Source organism: Diorhabda carinulata, chromosome 3 (genome assembly GCF_026250575.1).
Source record: "Diorhabda carinulata isolate Delta chromosome 3, icDioCari1.1, whole genome shotgun sequence".
In the NCBI taxonomy this organism is placed as follows: Eukaryota; Metazoa; Arthropoda; class Insecta; order Coleoptera; family Chrysomelidae; genus Diorhabda; species Diorhabda carinulata.
The window spans coordinates 8,485,183-8,504,994 of NC_079462.1; the positions used below are offsets into that span (position 1 = coordinate 8,485,183).

Consider the following 19,812-nt stretch of genomic DNA (forward strand, 5'->3'; position numbering starts at 1 on the left):
CACTAGTCGGATTTCGTGCCTCGCTTGTCTCTTGCCAGGCGTCTCTATCCATCTCTGCTGAGCCCGTCTAGCTTCATTTGTGGTATTTAATGATGCCTCTGATTTGGCCCAATAACGATGCCGCGCCCCGTTTCGCCCGGGATGTTCACGTGATGATCATGCACTGATCATTGTTTTTGTTCACTATTTTTTTTCGATAGACTTCAAGTATAATTTTATTATTTTGCTGTGCCATTTCATCGGTAATATATCAATTAATCTTATATTTATGTTGTTTTATAATATTTAAGTCATATCGAACCATATTCATATCAAATTGTATATTCTTAGATTGTAACTATTTTTGCAAATATTTTTTTTTAAGTAGATGTTGGAACCTATTTTCTCACCCTACAACTATGGTAAGGCACATTATCCATTACAATTACAGCACAGTCTGAATATTTTTTAGAAATTTAAAAAACCAGTTTTCAAACACAAATCCATTCAGATCCTCATGATAACAAGATTTATTGTAATTTTTTTGACATAATAATTTCCTATTTAAAATTTAATTTTAAAAACATTGCACGAATTTAACCCAGACAAAGATACAACCTCATTTGGACAAATTGATTCACCTCCTGATGGGAGCCATAAGGATCTATAACCATCTGGTTCGGCGATACATAGCGTTCCTTTTTTTTCCTTCCACTAATGTATTGACTAGAATTTTTGACTTATATTAATGTGACTGTGAAGAATCATAAACTTAGCTTAACGATTATTGTATTCATTAAAATTTATGGTACTCGATCCTAATGGAGACCCATATTAATTGATCCCAAATGTTCCCAACTCTAACGACCATAAACATAATTATTTATAGCCTTTTGTACAAAAGCGATTTGTAAACATGTACGAGGCATGGAACCCTCAAGGGTGGGTCTGGTACAACTTCACAGGTCCCGGGCATAGCCCTCTTTTAATATAATTTTTTAATTTATTGCAGAATATTTTACCGTGGATCTTCATTCAAATATATAATTATGACAATGTCAAAGTTCCGTAAATTAATGTAAATTCTAGATTGTAGGAGGTTAGTTACTAATTTGCAATGTTTGCATACCACGCCTGCTCGGGCCCCACTACCTTCCCCTTCTATCATTTAATTTTTGAAACATAGCATACCGATAGCACGCGGCCATAAAGGAAAGAGGAAGCGGATCTGATCCTGGTTACATGGCCCGCAATCATATGTGAGGGCCATGGTACGAAGCCTTTAGCAGTCTCGCATTTGTCGAGTATGGTCGTTGGATGATTGAAACCAAGTTTAACTAATTATTTTATCGTTTAATAAATAGTTTATTTCAAAGTAGTTTTAATACAAATAATATGGTCAACCATCATTGATTAGTCCGAAGATACATTATAGTAATAATTAAAAAAAATCTTGATTTTACATACAATTTTATTGTCATAACAATTAATACTGAGACACAAAATTTTTATTAGGTTGTCTGAAACGTCGAATTTATGGAGGGACTAGGAAGGGGCTGGAGCCCCAGAGACAAGCAGGTAGGGGCACCGCAAAATTACTAATTTGATCTCTTATTTTAAAAGCAGTATTGGATACGTAGCAACAAAATCCACTGGATAGTGAAAAAATAATGTAATTTGATCCAGATATTAATTTGTAATCTATGTAACAATTTTATACTTTAAATAATAATAAATTCAAAATGTAAAAAGTTGCGATAAAGTCCAGCGTCCCGTGAGAATCATACTACAGTGGAAGTAGAGTATAATCGAGTAGCAAAAGAGTGTAATTTGTTTATGAGGTTTGTTCTTGGTAGCTGCAGTGGCAGGACTAGTTCAGGAAGTGTAGAATAAAGTGTTCTTTGTAACAAAAACAGTGCTAGTGTCGTTGTTCTTAGTAGCAGTGCAAGAGAACTAGTTCACCCAGTTCTCTGTACTGCTTGCACTGGGTCTAGAGTCAGATCAGCCAGTAAAGTGCAATAAGTGTAATCTGGAAATGGTGGCACCACATCTTCGTCATCGGACGAATGTAAAATATCGAAAAGTACTGAACCGTTTCTATTATTGTTACTACTACAAGGACTGAATCACATCCAACAACCTCACATACAACAGTCAACAAATGCTCCATTGCTCTATGCATTATTTCGTTCTTTGTATCTGATCGAACTAATTATATACACTCATGAAATAGCCTGCACTGGTCTAGTTCAGTACAGTTGCAGTGCAGCTACCAAGAACAAACCTGTGGGTAATGAGAGGTTATGTTGATATAGCTCACTTATTCAATGCATTTTGGAATATTATTAAAAAAATAGATTCAAATAATAATTACCCTAATAGTAGTTGACCAAATACAGTAACCAATGATAAAAAATCCTTGATGTTATTGTTAGTTTTATAGAAAATTCTTGTACATGCAATCGGAAAATTGCATTACAGCATGATGTTCATACAGCATCCTTCCTTAACATTATCAAGAAGAGTAAGTTCCGTTCGTACAAAGTAATGCTAATACAAGAATTATCTGAAGATGCTCATAATCACAAAATGAAATTTTGTTAAAATTTTGATAGAGGGAGATCGGGGCTCTGGTTGTTACAACGGCAACGCTGCAAAATATAGATTTGTCTTAATCTGAATATTATTGGCGGTAGTTTATAAGTCGCATGTATTCAATGGGGAAAGTCATTGTCTATGGGATACGCTCTCCCAAGTGGAAACAAAAAGCGGCGAATTTCAGTAAATTTCATGGTATTTAAAAAATTTGTGTTATGGAAAATGGTTACCTAGCTTTAATTCAATGTAAGTTTTAAATTTGCATTGGTTGAAATAATCCTGTTATTAAGGGTAAATCTACAGGGGCATGTCGTCACGTGTGACAACCAGCTTTTGCAGCATTCTACAATGAATATTGTTTATGCTGATTTTTTTCTCAGGCAAATATGGTTCGTAACTTCAAAAGAAATACACACCACCTGCTCGGTTCGTTAAATAGATATTCAGGAAAATCAGCAACTGAATTTAATATAAATGATCGAACACCGGCAAGGTACTGCTAAAAATTCCAGAAGCTGTGCTCTTTGATGAAAATTTGGTTAGGATAGGCTATCTTAAAAATCATCTGGTTTTTACTCCCGATTATGAAATAGAACTAATTAAATATATTCTTAAAGCTTCTGAAATATATATTAGAATATCTCCCAAAGAAATCCGCAGACTAGCCTATGAATATGTTAACGTCAATCCTTTAAAAACAAGCGAAAATAAAATGACCGGCCCAGACTGATTCAGCAATTTCATAAAACGTTATCCAGAACTATCTATTCGAAAGCCAGAAGCAACAAGCTTACCAAGAGCCAGCATATTTAAAAGAGCGAATGTTTTTTATACTATTTTATGCATTTAAATATAAAGGGGCTACATTTTTCCAAGGAAAATGTAATGATTTCTTTTCCTCCCCACAGTTATAATAAGCCAACCACTTGATCGTTCTGTTTTTGGAAAAACAACTATATATGACATACCATCGTTGGTGTCCATAGCTTATCCACTTGCATTGACTCCAAAAAATAGTGTTTGGGTTTAGAATGGCTGGTGTGTCTCCTTTTAACAGAAATGTTTTTAATTATTCTGAAAGTCTTGTGAGCTCTGTTACTGACAGAACAGATACTGCAGTCTTAAACGTTGAAAACACCAGACCAGCGTCAATTGTCCTAAACAAGAAGAAACCCCAAGCGTTGTTTACATGTAAGAATCAGAAAGTCCCAGTAGAGCAACAGTTTTTAAAGTCTGATGGTTTGTTTCCGCAAAAATATACGATAAAACTGATATTCAAAATCCCAGCTGCATGCAAAAAAATCAGCCTGTTGAGATCATAACACCAGAAAATCTAAGACCCTATCCTAAAGCGAGAATCAGAAGTTACGTGTAATACGTACTGATACACCAGTTAAAAATAAATTAGAAGAAGAAAATAAGGTTGCTCAAAGCTGAAAGTGATAATGAAGAATGTTTTTGCTTGATTTGTATTGGACCCTTTTCCAATAGCCTCCCAGATGAAGAATGGATAAGTTACAGATCCTGCAATGGTTGGTCACATTTGGCCTGCACAAGCCACTAGAGACTGGTTTTAAATAAACATTCAATTTGTTCTTTTAAAAACTGTTTTCGATATTCCATTTGATGTTTTGTAACTTATTTATCATTAAAAATATGTGACTACCAACTCCAGATATTGTGACATCCATTTGTCTTGCATTTATAACAAATTAAAAGAAAAGGACTTTGACTAAACATAAAATTCCCAACTTTTAACATGGTATTTCCAAAGCATTAATATATCATTATTTCAAAAATGGTTCACACCTAAATATTTTTTAAAAACTAAGACAACCTGTCCCAGTCACCCCTACAAAATGCAGATACTGATCTCCATTTTACAAGTAAGACAATATTTTCCAATGACACTAAATTTATGCTCAATGGTACAGTGATTCATGATTGTAGATACTAATTCCGAATGGATGACGTGGAAGCATAAAATACAAACGCTTTTAATAGTTATTGTTTAAGCAGGTATAATTATAAACAGAATTTCTGGAACCTTATTTGTAGAAGGTAATTTGAATGGAGCAAATTATTTAGATTTGTCGACAAATCAAATAGTTCCTGAAATAAGAAGATTTAAATATCAACAAGTTTATGAATATGTATTACAACAAACAATAATATTAATAAATTCTCATTATAAGAAGTTCCACATTATCCTGGTGATAATATAAATTATGTCATTTTTTGGATAGAACTTCATACTTTCATGCTTGGTACCCTAAATGCTAACTGAACAACAATTTTTGTAAGTTTTACAAATAAAATGTTCAAATAGGCAACTAGAATCTATTGCGAATAACTGAGAAATGTGACATAATTGGAATATATTCTTTTTTATTCAAAAGATGTATTTAAAAATGTAGTTTTCTGTGTTCGTATTAAAAAAGAACTGTTGATAATATTATAATCAAGGAAGTGTATAATTTTTTTTACTTTAAGATGCCAAAATTGACATAATAGTCTGATATACTGCTAAAGGTGCCAATAATTTGGTATTTAACCCTATTGGAGGGTTAATATCCAGGAACTTAATATTTGAGGGTTTTCCTATGTTAATTTGATATTTGCAATAACAATCTATGGAAAGTGAGTATTAATTTTCCCAAAAATTGTACAATTATATGGATATTATGTACCTTTGAACCCGTTCACAACCACTTCCTCATCTGAAAGAATAACAGTACATTTATCAAACACCTTTCCTTTAACTTTACTTTCCAAATTTTCTCCAGCATATGATAAAAGAGGAGAAATTTCTAATTCCTCACATTTAACAATTCCACCTGCTTTTTGAATGTATGATTTATGCAATAACAAAAGATCTCTCTTGCATGTTGATGGACAATCTTTATGAACGCTTTCGCAGTTCTTTAAAGGACTGAATTCAGCATTTCGAGGCACTTCCCAAGTCACAAAGTTTTGAGAATATTCAAAAACGTCGAAAATGAATTTTTCGATTTTTACACCATTTGGAGTTTTAGGTTGTATTCTGTTACCACTTTCATCAATATATGGAATCTTCTTCTTAGCTACATGTGGCTTCAATTCTTTTTCATACACAGTTGAAGCCTTTTCTAAGAAATCACTAGTAAAAAAATGATTACAAATACTACCGGCACTGAAAACTAGTTCGCCTTCCTCATTCCTTAAATTTGCTGTTTTATCGGTTATCTCACTGTATTCAACTACTTGGAATTTTCCATTAACTTCACATACTACACCTAAGGCATCATGAGGATTTTCTTTAGGTATTACTTTAGCTCCACAGTCAGCTCCTTTCTTCACACAGTACCTAAACAAAAAGGTCAGTCAAATAACTATTTTGTTTCAATTTTTGAAATGTTTTTATTTTATTATTACTTCACACTTTTTAGTTATTATATATTGATAAGTAATGTTATTAGATGAAAAAATGAAAATTATTTATAATAGAAAGAGAAAATGCAGGTAAGTCATAAAAGATGTCAAGTTTATGAACTGTTAATTATTGTCAAAGGAATTCATTGTTTTCATTCAGATTTTTATTCCAAATGGAGACCTTTCATAATAAATTTAATAATAGTGTTAGTATTATTTCAAAGTATTTAAGAAATCCTCAAAAATAAATCCATATGTGTTAAATTTGAACTTTTCAGTTTGGCGCTGCCATTGTCATTTCCATATGCCGTTTAAGAAGTCAGAAAAAGTGACTGCCATTTAAGTGAAGCTACTTTTGTTTTTTTTTTAAACAATTTTGTGTGTTAATCTATCATTGCTTCTTGAAAAGAGTTAAGAAATGAATATGATCGACTTTTTAAGTCAAGAAAAGCTGAAATCTTTAGGTTTTTTATGCATAGAGAATAAACAAGATATCTTATAACAATATAAATGATGATATTGCAAATTTAACTGCCTGCAAAAATGTATAATTGTTTTCATAATTTATCTAACATAATTGAATTTTTCTTTGTGTAAAACAAAGTTTTTTAACCATTTTCTTGCCATAAAAATAATCAAGGATCTTACACAAAACCTTAATGAATAGCCTTCAAATGGCAAATCTATATATCCGCCTCTGTATAGAGCTCACTCACATAAAAATATCAATCTTTGTAAACCAGATAAAATTGATAGTGTGTCTAATAACATTTTGAAATCAAGCATTTTAATTCTGAAAAATACTCTTTTAGTTTTATTAGCAATTAGATATACAAGTCCGGTTCCTTCTTCTAATCCATGACAGGTAATTTTTAAACTGGAAAAGTGCTGTTTTTGCATGTAATTGCATATATAATTTGATTTTTTTATGTGGTATTGAATATAATAGGTATTAATATGTCTACTATACCTAATGTAAATGTTTATATACAGATATATATAGAATTTGAGTATGCTCTTAATACGAGAAAGAATGAGATGATTATAAAAATTAACACTTATCAGGAGCATTTTCAGAAAAGAATTGAAGATATTCCACACTCTACCTTAAACACAAATGTGTTAGCAACTAACAGATAGTCAGCAGAAAACAATAAAGGCTGCGGAAATGGACTACTTAAGAAAATCGTGCAGGATATCCAGAACAGAGCATATATGAAATGAAGACATAAGAAGAAGAACAGGTCGAGTAAACACGATTTCAGCGAGAGTACAGACAAAACAACTGCTCTGGTATAAACATGTCATGAGGATGTAGCAGAACAGTCGACCCAAGAAAGCATTGATGTATAGCCAGTAATTCCACCACCAAATCTCCTGATACATTAATTCTAAATAAAGAAAATTTGAAAAAATACAACCTTTTCAGTCAGCTGAAGAATCACAACCTGCCACAATGCTCAATAGTACTATTCAACAGAATGCACCAGTATATACATCTAATGTACCAGCACCTTCGTTCATTCCTAATTTTAATATTAGTTTTCAAACTGTTACTTCTACACTAACAATGATATGAGTAACTCTAATATATAAAACACAGCTACATCTCAACCTCAAGTATAATCCTGCTAATTATCTTTAGAAGAAGACGAGGAAGACCCTCAAAGGCCTGGAAAAAAGGAATTGAACAAAATATGAAAGGCAGAGCTAACCAGGAAAACAAGTGTATGGATAGAAAAATGTGGCATAGGAAATATCCTACATTGTGATACCAATTGAGAGCTTTTTTTCTAACATCCCTATACAAGATTCAAAAAATTGTTGGAAAAATACTTTTTAGTTGCTTGATGGATTAAAAGGATAGAAATATTGAAAAAAAACTGATAATAATAAAAAATATATACTGACCCAATAAAGCTGGGGTCGGCTACTTTCACCAAGATGTTATCAACACTGTGGACGTGAACATATTTTATGTTTCTTTTCTTCATATGTTCCACTATATGATTTTTTTGTAGAGCTTTATAAATTCCTCCATTACCATCTGGGGCAAGAGCGATTCTATTTTTATCTTCCAATATAATTTTACCATCAAATGTGAAACATGGTAATAATCCTTGTCGGAATAGAATCACATCTTCTTTGTTAAGACCAAAATACCCATGTTTATTGAAATAATTCTCTGTGGGTTCATGATTTTCTTCACTAGTCATAATAAACCAACATATTTTTCCATACTTTCCTGTTCTTTCTTCAGCAAGTTTTTGTATTCTTCGTATTCGTTCAGCTTGGATTTGAAATAAGGTCTTACCCGAGGGCAATTCAAGAGGAAACATTCCTTTTGGGTAAGTAACACCTAATCTTGAACCCTGTCCTCCTGCTAAAAGAATGACTCCTACATGACCTTTTGAAATTTCTTTTAATCCCAGTAAAAAGTATTCTTCTAATACCTTCGTGTCCAATTTCAATTCTGCTTCAAATTTGTTTCTAGGCACTGGTTTCATGTGATCATCAAGTTTTTGTATACCTTCTTGAATGTAAGTTTGAGCTTTTTGAAACAGATTACTGACATTATTAAAATTGATATTTTTGAGTTGTGTTATTAACGATAACTGGTCTTCTTCAGTCAGTTCTTTCCAATATTGAATTAGATGTTGCTGGTTGTAAGCAAAAAGAGTGTCTTCAATTTCGTTTAATGACATTTTCTGTTTAAACTCTATACAAATATAACCTCAAAGTGTATTCGTCGTCTACATTTTGTCGACGTGTTCAGGAATATGGTTCTTTGCAACCCACACCGTCACTTATCACTGAAAAATTAATAAAATCATTTTCTTCAACTCCAAGGAATTTTTTAAACATCCTAATTGGAAGAAAAGTTTTTTCATTACAACAATAACAATCGTTATATCATTTAAGACACAAATCAGAATTAATATTAAACATCTGTTTAGGATAGAAGATTCTTACAGTGTTGTCGTCTATTAAAACGTTTTCAATGTTTTTGGACTAGCACCAAAACTATTTTTACGAAAGAAATACACAATTTTTAAAATATTTTATGGATAACTTATTTGTTTATCGATTTCAAATGGTAATAGGTTGAGCTTGAAGTATAAAAACAGTAGATCTTTATTTTTTATTCATCATTAGGAACACTGCTAATAATTTCAGATATATTTAGTATTATCGACGACAACATCCTAAATTATTATAAATTGTAATTCCGTGACAACGTAGCACTTCTTACGTGGTAGCACCGTTTGTGTTTCAAAGTACATATTTTCTTATGATTGATGTTTTCTATAGTAACTACTTATAGTTGTTATTTTTTCTGAAAATATGAAAGATATTTTGAATTCAATAAACGAAAAACTATGAAGCTTTTAAACAATCATTTCGACACATGCTGGAGTAATATATTTAATATTCCTAATTTCAATAAATCAATAAAATTTTTTAATACCGCGTCTTATATAAAGTTAAATGAAATAATCAGACATTCATAAAATAGTTATAGATATATCAGTCACACAACATTTGTTTTCATTTTATTTCCATTTTGAGCAAATTGAAAAATATTTTAGAACAGTCCAAATTTTCATTTTGAAATGCGCAAAAATAGTCACGACAGTTACTGGTTCTAATTATAGCACCAAATCGCAGTAAAAAAATTTGCTCGCGAAATTGTTTATTTTTTACGTATGTAATAGAGTTTACTTTCACTGTCTGAAGAATATTATGCCTTGGTTAGCGAAACGCGCATCAGTAAGTGTAATTGTGCGTTGGTGTAGTGGTAGTGTGAACAGGTTGTGTAATGGAGGGTGTAAATTGGACTACTCAGTGTGAACACAGAGTTTAAAGGTGAGCAAGCTAAACATTTTTTGTCGAAGCCCCGAGGTAAGACCAATGTATTCTATATTCGAATTCAAAAGCTAATCTCCCCCTATTGAACATATACCAATACGGCATAATATGGCACTGAGTGTAAAATGCTTCCGTAATTCAAAAACGTCCACTGAGTTCTTTATAGTGATGATCCGAATAACATCGGTTAAAACAAAACCTCTAATAAGCATGCTTGGTTCTCCGTCCGACCAAGCCCTATAAAAGTTGTGCTCATTGTTATGTTAAGTCTTTGAATAAAAGAACATTTTGTGTCAAAATGCCGAAAAAGCATTACCCACGTTCAAACACTAAACGTTTTGTAGAGATGAAAAACAACGGACTTACCACCTGTTGCAAAACTCCAGTTGATTATGAGAGAAAAAAAGAGGAATTTGTTGAAGAATTGGAAAAATTGAATCAAGAACTTCTTTTACAAATAAACAAATATGAAGTGATCCAGCAAATGGAAAACCTAAGTCTTACCGACAAGAAAGAAAACGAAACTCAACCAACATGTGATAATCGTGCAAACAATCTGCGACAAGAAGATGTAGATCGAGAGGTCCTACGTATTTTGAGTCGCGTACCATACGTTTGCAATAAATTCTTACGATCAACACGCCATCAAGTACGAAGAAACAAGCTGTCAGATAAAATTAAAAGAAAAACTCAATGATGATTTTACCATTTCTTGAGTTATATCATCCATATTTATATTTTCACTATTTAAAATTTGTGAGTCATAGTATTAGTATGTAATACGCTATAATATATGTAATAATATACTCATTAAATTGTTTATTAAATTTCTTCTTCCCTCTAAGTGGTTTTTTTATTGGGTTAAACAACATAATATTTTTGGCATTGGCCAAGGAATATCAAAAAGTTGCATAATTTATTAAATTAATCTAAGAATACCTACATAGAATAAGTCGGCAATTCTTGGCAACTTTGTCATAAATTGAGAGTTGAATGCTCTTTGCTAACCAAAGCATAATGCACGATTTTTGCGCAGGTAAATAACTTGTCTCTGGCAAATAGCTTTGATTTCAAGAATCTTTCGACTGGGCTTGCAACTGACAGTCTCGAGAAACTTTATTGTTAATGATTAAATGTACCCTACCCTATGACAATACTCGGTTCTCCGTCAGACCAAGCATTATTAGTCAACTTTTATTTGGAATGGCGATTATAGGCAAATTAATATATTTCTAGAATAGAAAAACAATGGAGGTAAATCTCCTATATATCTAGTCGGGATAGAAAGATCATTACGATGTAGACATATATGTATCTGTTTCACTTATTATACGTTGAATCTTGTGCGCATGATCGCGAATGGATCATGCGTATATAAAATAGTATTACATATGGTGCATTCCACTAAGCGTCCACGGCACCAGAAATACTCTTTTAGGATGTAGGCGTTCCATATAGTAGCTACGAACGTTGTGGTCACTCATGACGTCATGACTAACGTTCACGACGACCCTTTCAAAGTTCAAGTAACGCAGATTGCAACAATGAGAATCTATCTCATTATTTGATGCGATATGTGATATAAGTATTTTTGAAGCATTGTTGTGACGCACCACCAAATATTTTACTAGCTCCGTGGAAGATATTTTAATTTTGCTTCAATGTAAATTAGTTAACCAATTCGCTAAAAAAATCGATGACTTACAAATTGAAACATAACTTAAAGCTTTTGCTTTATTTTTTCTGTTTTGCCATTCGTTAATTAATCTTTATCTCAACATTCAAAATGCCTCGTAAGCCATTCCACTTGGGATTACGATTATAACACTTTGGACTAAGTGGAACGGGAAAGATCGTGGTCGTGAACGTGGTTGTCGTGAGTGCGTAATGAAATGTACTATGTACCCATAATATATCAGAAAAACTTTTCAGTTGTTGAAATGCCGGTGGCTTCTTTGGGGTTGTGAAAGCTATTCCAATGGAAATGATGCTAGGTTTTATTCAATATCATTAATTTGCATTTGTAAATAATTCAATAATACATTTTTTTCGACATTTTATTGTATGCAAACTGGCTATTTTTGAAAATTATATAAATCCAAAAGGAAAGAGATTAAAAATTTCACGTGAGTAAATACGTAAATACATGTTTAAATATTTATGTGCTACTATGTTAACACTAGAATTTTTGTAGGTACGTGAAAAGGAAATAAGTGAAAATGTGGACCTTGTATCTAATGAATCATAACGAGAGGTTTCAGCACAAACTGACTAATATATTTATGGACGATGGAAATTTGTAGCTAGTAAAATGAAATGAAAAATAAATAACAGATGTTCCTTTTGATTTAATAATATATAAAAGTGAATACTGAATTTTCATGAGTTTGTTTATATCTCATTCAAGCACCACATTACTCGCCAAATTCTCAGTCAATTAATTATGATAACTGTGACCAGATCTGCATGTCAAACTTTTAACACAGATTTCTGAAATGTTCTAATATACTCAAATATTCTAAAGAAGTAACCATGGATATTACTATAGAAATTTTGGATTGAAGTTTTTATTAAAAACCTAGTTGCTTAGAATCAATAGTGATCTAAGTCTAATCATAAGCATCAAGCTACAATACATTTTTTAATGTGTATAAAACCTCATTGTTTTATTGAATTAATAAAAAATTCATTATTTTCGAAGGAACTATTTCAATTATAATGTTAAAGAATTTGATGCATTTGAAAATTCAGAAACTTTTGTGCTTGTCTAAATCTATTACCTATTATCCTTCTTTAAATTATTCAATTATTTATGATTTTATTGTGCAAGTATTTTGTTTTAATATATCTAATTATACATATGTTTTTTTACATATCCAATAGTATTTGGTTGAAATACAATGGATGTTAGTCAACAAAAAGTGGATAACAAATAGGTGGTGCAAATTTTTTTACTGTGAATTATTACATTTATTATAGAATCAAACAAGGTGCTTAGTATTTAATGTTATACCATCGTTTTGTCATTATCATAATCTAATCTCAGACATAAACATCAGTGTATAATAGTTGCTGTACGTCATGATTTTTGAAAAAACTAACCCAAAACCTGATAATAATAATCGCGACTAGTATTCAGAAGATAGATATGTTTCTCTATCTTTAACACAATAGAAATGCTCCAAGACATTGTTTTACTAGGAAAAGACATTTTTATTGGATAGCAAATAGTTCTTCATATAGCTTTCAGCTCAGAAGCTTCTAGCACTTTGTGAATTTGTTGGCATTCTTGTTAGTTCTTTTATTGTTTTTCCATTTTAATATCTTCATTTGAATATTCTTGATAGAATATTTGATAAATACTTTTGTGGCATGAAATTTCACAAGCTTTTCTCTCACAGGATTAAATGTTATATTATTTGTTTGTACTTTGATATCTGTATAGGATACCTACATTTTCCTTTTTACAATAGCATAATATGAGCATCAGCCCTAATTTAGGTGACTCTGTTAAAAATCAGTTTCAAAAAGACTGTGCAAACAATCTGCGACAAGAAGATGTAGATCGAGAGGTCCTACGTATTTTGAGTCGCGTACCATACGTTTGCAATAAATTCTTACGATCAACACGCCATCAAGTACGAAGAAACAAGCTGTCAGATAAAATTAAAAGAAAAACTCAATGATGATTTTACCATTTCTTGAGTTATATCATCCATATTTATATTTTCACTATTTAAAATTTGTGAGTCATAGTATTAGTATGTAATACGCTATAATATATGTAATAATATACTCATTAAATTGTTTATTAAATTTCTTCTTCCCTCTAAGTGGTTTTTTTATTGGGTTAAACAACATAATATTTTTGGCATTGGCCAAGGAATATCAAAAAGTTGCATAATTTATTAAATTAATCTAAGAATACCTACATAGAATAAGTCGGCAATTCTTGGCAACTTTGTCATAAATTGAGAGTTGAATGCTCTTTGCTAACCAAAGCATAATGCACGATTTTTGCGCAGGTAAATAACTTGTCTCTGGCAAATAGCTTTGATTTCAAGAATCTTTCGACTGGGCTTGCAACTGACAGTCTCGAGAAACTTTATTGTTAATGATTAAATGTACCCTACCCTATGACAATACTCGGTTCTCCGTCAGACCAAGCATTATTAGTCAACTTTTATTTGGAATGGCGATTATAGGCAAATTAATATATTTCTAGAATAGAAAAACAATGGAGGTAAATCTCCTATATATCTAGTCGGGATAGAAAGATCATTACGATGTAGACATATATGTATCTGTTTCACTTATTATACGTTGAATCTTGTGCGCATGATCGCGAATGGATCATGCGTATATAAAATAGTATTACATATGGTGCATTCCACTAAGCGTCCACGGCACCAGAAATACTCTTTTAGGATGTAGGCGTTCCATATAGTAGCTACGAACGTTGTGGTCACTCATGACGTCATGACTAACGTTCACGACGACCCTTTCAAAGTTCAAGTAACGCAGATTGCAACAATGAGAATCTATCTCATTATTTGATGCGATATGTGATATAAGTATTTTTGAAGCATTGTTGTGACGCACCACCAAATATTTTACTAGCTCCGTGGAAGATATTTTAATTTTGCTTCAATGTAAATTAGTTAACCAATTCGCTAAAAAAATCGATGACTTACAAATTGAAACATAACTTAAAGCTTTTGCTTTATTTTTTCTGTTTTGCCATTCGTTAATTAATCTTTATCTCAACATTCAAAATGCCTCGTAAGCCATTCCACTTGGGATTACGATTATAACACTTTGGACTAAGTGGAACGGGAAAGATCGTGGTCGTGAACGTGGTTGTCGTGAGTGCGTAATGAAATGTACTATGTACCCATAATATATCAGAAAAACTTTTCAGTTGTTGAAATGCCGGTGGCTTCTTTGGGGTTGTGAAAGCTATTCCAATGGAAATGATGCTAGGTTTTATTCAATATCATTAATTTGCATTTGTAAATAATTCAATAATACATTTTTTTCGACATTTTATTGTATGCAAACTGGCTATTTTTGAAAATTATATAAATCCAAAAGGAAAGAGATTAAAAATTTCACGTGAGTAAATACGTAAATACATGTTTAAATATTTATGTGCTACTATGTTAACACTAGAATTTTTGTAGGTACGTGAAAAGGAAATAAGTGAAAATGTGGACCTTGTATCTAATGAATCATAACGAGAGGTTTCAGCACAAACTGACTAATACATTTATGGACGATGGAAATTTGTAGCTAGTAAAATGAAATGAAAAATAAATAACAGATGTTCCTTTTGATTTAATAATATATAAAAGTGAATACTGAATTTTCATGAGTTTGTTTATATCTCATTCAAGAACCACAATACTCGCCAAATTCTCAGTCAATTAATTATGATAACTGTGACCAGATCTGCATGTCAAACTTTTAACACAGATTTCTGAAATGTTCTAATATACTCAAATATTCTAAAGAAGTAACCATGGATATTACTATAGAAATTTTGGATTGAAGTTTTTATTAAAAACCTAGTTGCTTAGAATCAATAGTGATCTAAGTCTAATCATAAGCATCAAGCTACAATACATTTTTTAATGTGTATAAAACCTCATTGTTTTATTGAATTAATAAAAAATTCATTATTTTCGAAGGAACTATTTCAATTATAATGTTAAAGAATTTGATGCATTTGAAAATTCAGAAACTTTTGTGCTTGTCTAAATCTATTACCTATTATCCTTCTTTAAATTATTCAATTATTTATGATTTTATTGTGCAAGTATTTTGTTTTAATATATCTAATTATACATATGTTTTTTTACATATCCAATAGTATTTGGTTGAAATACAATGGATGTTAGTCAACAAAAAGTGGATAACAAATAGGTGGTGCAAATTTTTTTACTGTGAATTATTACATTTATTATAGAATCAAACAAGGTGCTTAGTATTTAATGTTATACCATCGTTTTGTCATTATCATAATCTAATCTCAGACATAAACATCAGTGTATAATAGTTGCTGTACGTCATGATTTTTGAAAAAACTAACCCAAAACCTGATAATAATAATCGCGACTAGTATTCAGAAGATAGATATGTTTCTCTATCTTTAACACAATAGAAATGCTCCAAGACATTGTTTTACTAGGAAAAGACATTTTTACTGGATAGCAAATAGTTCTTCATATAGCTTTCAGCTCAGAAGCTTCTAGCACTTTGTGAATTTGTTGGCATTCTTGTTAGTTCTTTTATTGTTTTTCCATTTTAATATCTTCATTTGAATATTCTTGATAGAATATTTGATAAATACTTTTGTGGCATGAAATTTCACAAGCTTTTCTCTCACAGGATTAAATGTTATATTATTTGTTTGTACTTTGATATCTGTATAGGATACCTACATTTTCCTTTTTACAATAGCATAATATGAGCATCAGCCCTAATTTAGGTGACTCTGTTAAAAATCAGTTTCAAAAAGACTGTGCTGCCTTAAATGAAAATTTTAGTTTTAGAAATATATGAATTTGATACTCCAAGTAATATCTTAATTACTCAACAATTAATTTTTAGGACTTGTATCTCACTTCTTCCCTTAAATAACAAATTGTGCAATGTTTTGGGCTATTTATCTTCCTCGGCCAAAGGCCATCATTTTTATGGGACTTATTATACTTAAACATCAATGAAAACAAAATAGCACTGTAATTATAATGAAGGTTGCTGTGTCTGCCTCTTTGCACTCCCAGTTATATGGTGACAGTAGAAACTGAAACCGTTAAGCTGAATTTTTTAATATTCAAAACAACGTTATTGTGGTTAAATAAAGTGAAAATCCATGGATTCCATTAATTAAGCAATGCTTCTAAGGTTAAAAACCCTCAACAGACTCAGTGTAAAGTTGAATTTTCTGGGTCAAGTTAATCACCACTTCGACTATGCTAGTTGAAATAATCTGTGGTTAGAATCCTTGCACCATAACTCCAAGCACTGTTTAACTAACATTAGAATTATATAAAAATAAAGAATAATAAATTCCTCGTATACTTTCTTATACTAACATTTGCTTTTGTTTGAGAGATAATAGTCATTTGCACAGATCTTGCCCAATATAATTAGAATAATATCCCAAATCAGACTATGTAATTCCAAAACTCTAAAAATATATTATCGAGGTATAAAATACACAGTAGATATGACTACAACTTGTAGTTTATGTAACTTACATTAGACCGAAACATTGATGCACTTATTTTTACAATTTCCAATATATAATGAGATTGCATAGATATTTTTAGAATTAAGGACATTTGACCAATTAATACATATACTTAACACTAATAACTTCATCAAATTAACTAAGGTTATGAATTATCTTCTCAAGATTTTGAAGCTTATGACCTTTGTACTAGAATAAGTTAAATATTTTGTTTCCACTTTATTCTTGTTAAATAATTAGGTATTAGTTCTATCCTACTTCATTATTGTTGTTGTTTTAGCATTTTTGTATGTACGGGTCAAGAATAACTCCTTGTAATAAGAATTTTTTATCCTTTTAATGCAATAAAATCTATCTATCTGTTAACTAACACAGTGAATTAATAATACAGTCAAGTTAGTAAACACATTTAAATTGAATACAACGATGATTTTATTTCACATTTTATTAATCTACATTCTACAATACAGTATCAATCTACTTAACTAATGAAAACAATATAAGTATAACACAAGAAATACAAAATAGCAGAGTTTATTTTCTTGTGACAGTTATTTGTGTTGATCATGTTTTTGTACTGATCCTAAGAATTGTTCGCAAACGGTAGGTATGCGTTTTAAAATCTTCTGTACATCTGGATCTTCTTCACGCACCTGATGTTTTACACGATTCTTAATCGATTGTCCAGTTTCGGTCCCTTCTTTGTTGGCAAGACGAAGGTTTTCCATTTGCTCTATCGCTTTAATTCTGTTCATATGCAAAATAAGTTCTTCATCCAATCTTTCTATTTCTTTTATAAATTCTTCTTTATGTCTCGTATACTCAGCAGACATATTGCAGCCGTTAGTATTTATCTTGTTCTTCCACTTCAGAAAATGTTCAACGTTTTGACGTAAGACGTATGTTTTTGGTAAATGGAGACTGCCTATGATTCTATTATTCTTCGTATAAGGTTATTGGCCAATCCAAACCATGTGACCTAATATGGCCATTACATATAAATTTATCATACGTTGAGTCTAGTGCGCATGACCATTAATTGATCATGCGTATTAGTTAGAGTTTCAATTCATACACTTAGAAGCTGAACATGATAATGATTGCCCGTTTCGGGAATAATCAGTTAAGTTGAAATTATTATATATATATATATATATATATATATATATATATATATATATATATATATATATAAGTTTATAGCATATGAATAGATGAAAAAATTGTAAAATGCAAAATGTCTTCATCTATTAAAAGGCATATTACACCATCCTCTGATGTAATGGATATTTGAAAAGTTTGTTAACAGATTTCACGAAAATACCTAGAAGAACTAACTAAACCAAAAATCAAACAGTTTTTGATAAATAAAATATTTAACCATATTGGAATTTGATAATGAAGTTATGAATGATCATATTTTGGATAATATGTTTTCAAGCAAAAAGGATAGAAAGCTTGTATTATTTAAAAATTAATAACTATCGTAATGTGTAATGATTTTATATGTATATAATAATTTATTTTTGTTAAATATTGTATTCCATGTCTCAGCCTATTACTTTATAAGTAATAAAGTTATATGAATTAAATTGAAAAAAAATTTCATATAGGAATATAGGAATATTAAATGTTTGGAAAACAATAACATTGAAGGTTAAGATCGCTGAATAGATTTTCTATTTATTACATTGTTTACATATTGTATATTCTTTCAATAAAGGCTGATTATAAATTATGTAACAGTTGCTTCGTATAAAATGGGCCTAAAAGATCAAATTAAATTAACCTCAAAAGTGGAGACAGTTTCAATTCGTTCCTCAAAAGACACAAATATTTTCATTTTTTTCCATAAAATGTGAATTTGTTGGTAGTCCTCATTTTCACAATTTCAATATCTTAATTTAAATCTTATTTCTTGTCCCTTCAATAGCTGTCATATATATGACTGAACTTGAATCCGTATTTTCTACTTTTACCAGTAAATTTATGAGGTTTCCACAATCAAGGACAAAGTTTTATTTCGAAAGATAAACTCTCGTAAGCTTTTCCTCACTAAATTTCTCTCAGAGGAACAAATGTTATATTATTTGCATCCTTTACCAAGATGCACTCGTATCAGCATACCCAGGACACGTTATTCTTTTTTTCAGTAGCATAAGAAGAGCATCAGACCTAATTTTTAGGTGGCTCGCGTGAAAATCAGTTTGTATAAGCTTTGGATATATATGGTATGATATTTTGACTACATAACAGTATATTTTTTAAAACTTGTATTTCACTTTTTTCTCTCCAGTTTTATAAATTGAGCAAAGTCTTGGGATATTTCTCTTCCTCGGCTAACGCCTATCATTGTTATGGGACTAATTATATATATATGTATATATATATATATATATATATATATATATATATATATATATATATATAAATTTCTTCAATTTCTTAGACCTTCTGATATATTAATGCATCTAAATGTTCTTTTCTGTTTAAAAATTATTTTTTTTATATTTTTTAAAAGAAAGATACATTTTGACGTTTCGACTTTTCTTTAAGTTTTTATCAAGAAAATTTAGAAAACGTCAAAATTTATCTTTCTTTTAAAAACAGTTTCGTTCCTTTCTTGGTTGGCAAGACGAAGGTTTTCCATTTGCCCCATTGCTTTAATTTTGTCCATATGCAAAATAAGTTCATCA

General features: G+C 30.7%; 1 protein-coding gene and 1 long non-coding RNA gene across 4 annotated transcripts; one reads left to right on the forward strand and one right to left on the reverse strand.

Annotated features, from left to right (window-relative positions):
* Positions 1–1,432: 1,432 nt before the first annotated feature.
* Positions 1,433–8,967, reverse strand: LOC130891285 (UDP-N-acetylhexosamine pyrophosphorylase-like). Of its 3 annotated transcripts, none has more exons than XR_009058875.1 (3): positions 7,900–8,967; positions 2,296–5,923; positions 1,433–2,213 (listed from the first exon to the last, which is right to left on the reverse strand). XR_009058875.1 is itself a non-coding variant. In XM_057795922.1 (3 exons), the coding sequence occupies exons 1-3, from the start codon at positions 8,691–8,693 to the stop codon at positions 2,617–2,619; spliced, it is 1,464 nt and encodes a 487-aa protein (XP_057651905.1). In that variant the 5' UTR covers positions 8,694–8,951; the 3' UTR covers positions 1,433–2,616. The 3 variants fall into 3 exon arrangements, 2 of the variants coding, with proteins under 2 accessions (XP_057651905.1, XP_057651906.1); XM_057795922.1 differs by having other exon boundaries at positions 1,433–2,630; positions 5,268–5,923; positions 7,900–8,951; XM_057795923.1 differs by having other exon boundaries at positions 1,433–4,689; positions 5,268–5,923; positions 7,900–8,951.
* An 817-nt stretch (positions 8,968–9,784) lies between these two features.
* On the forward strand, positions 9,785–10,702 carry LOC130891303 (uncharacterized). The gene is made up of 2 exons (XR_009058881.1): positions 9,785–9,891; positions 10,203–10,702. It is a non-coding gene; the product is annotated as an uncharacterized LOC130891303 (long non-coding RNA).
* Positions 10,703–19,812: the final 9,110 nt, after the last annotated feature.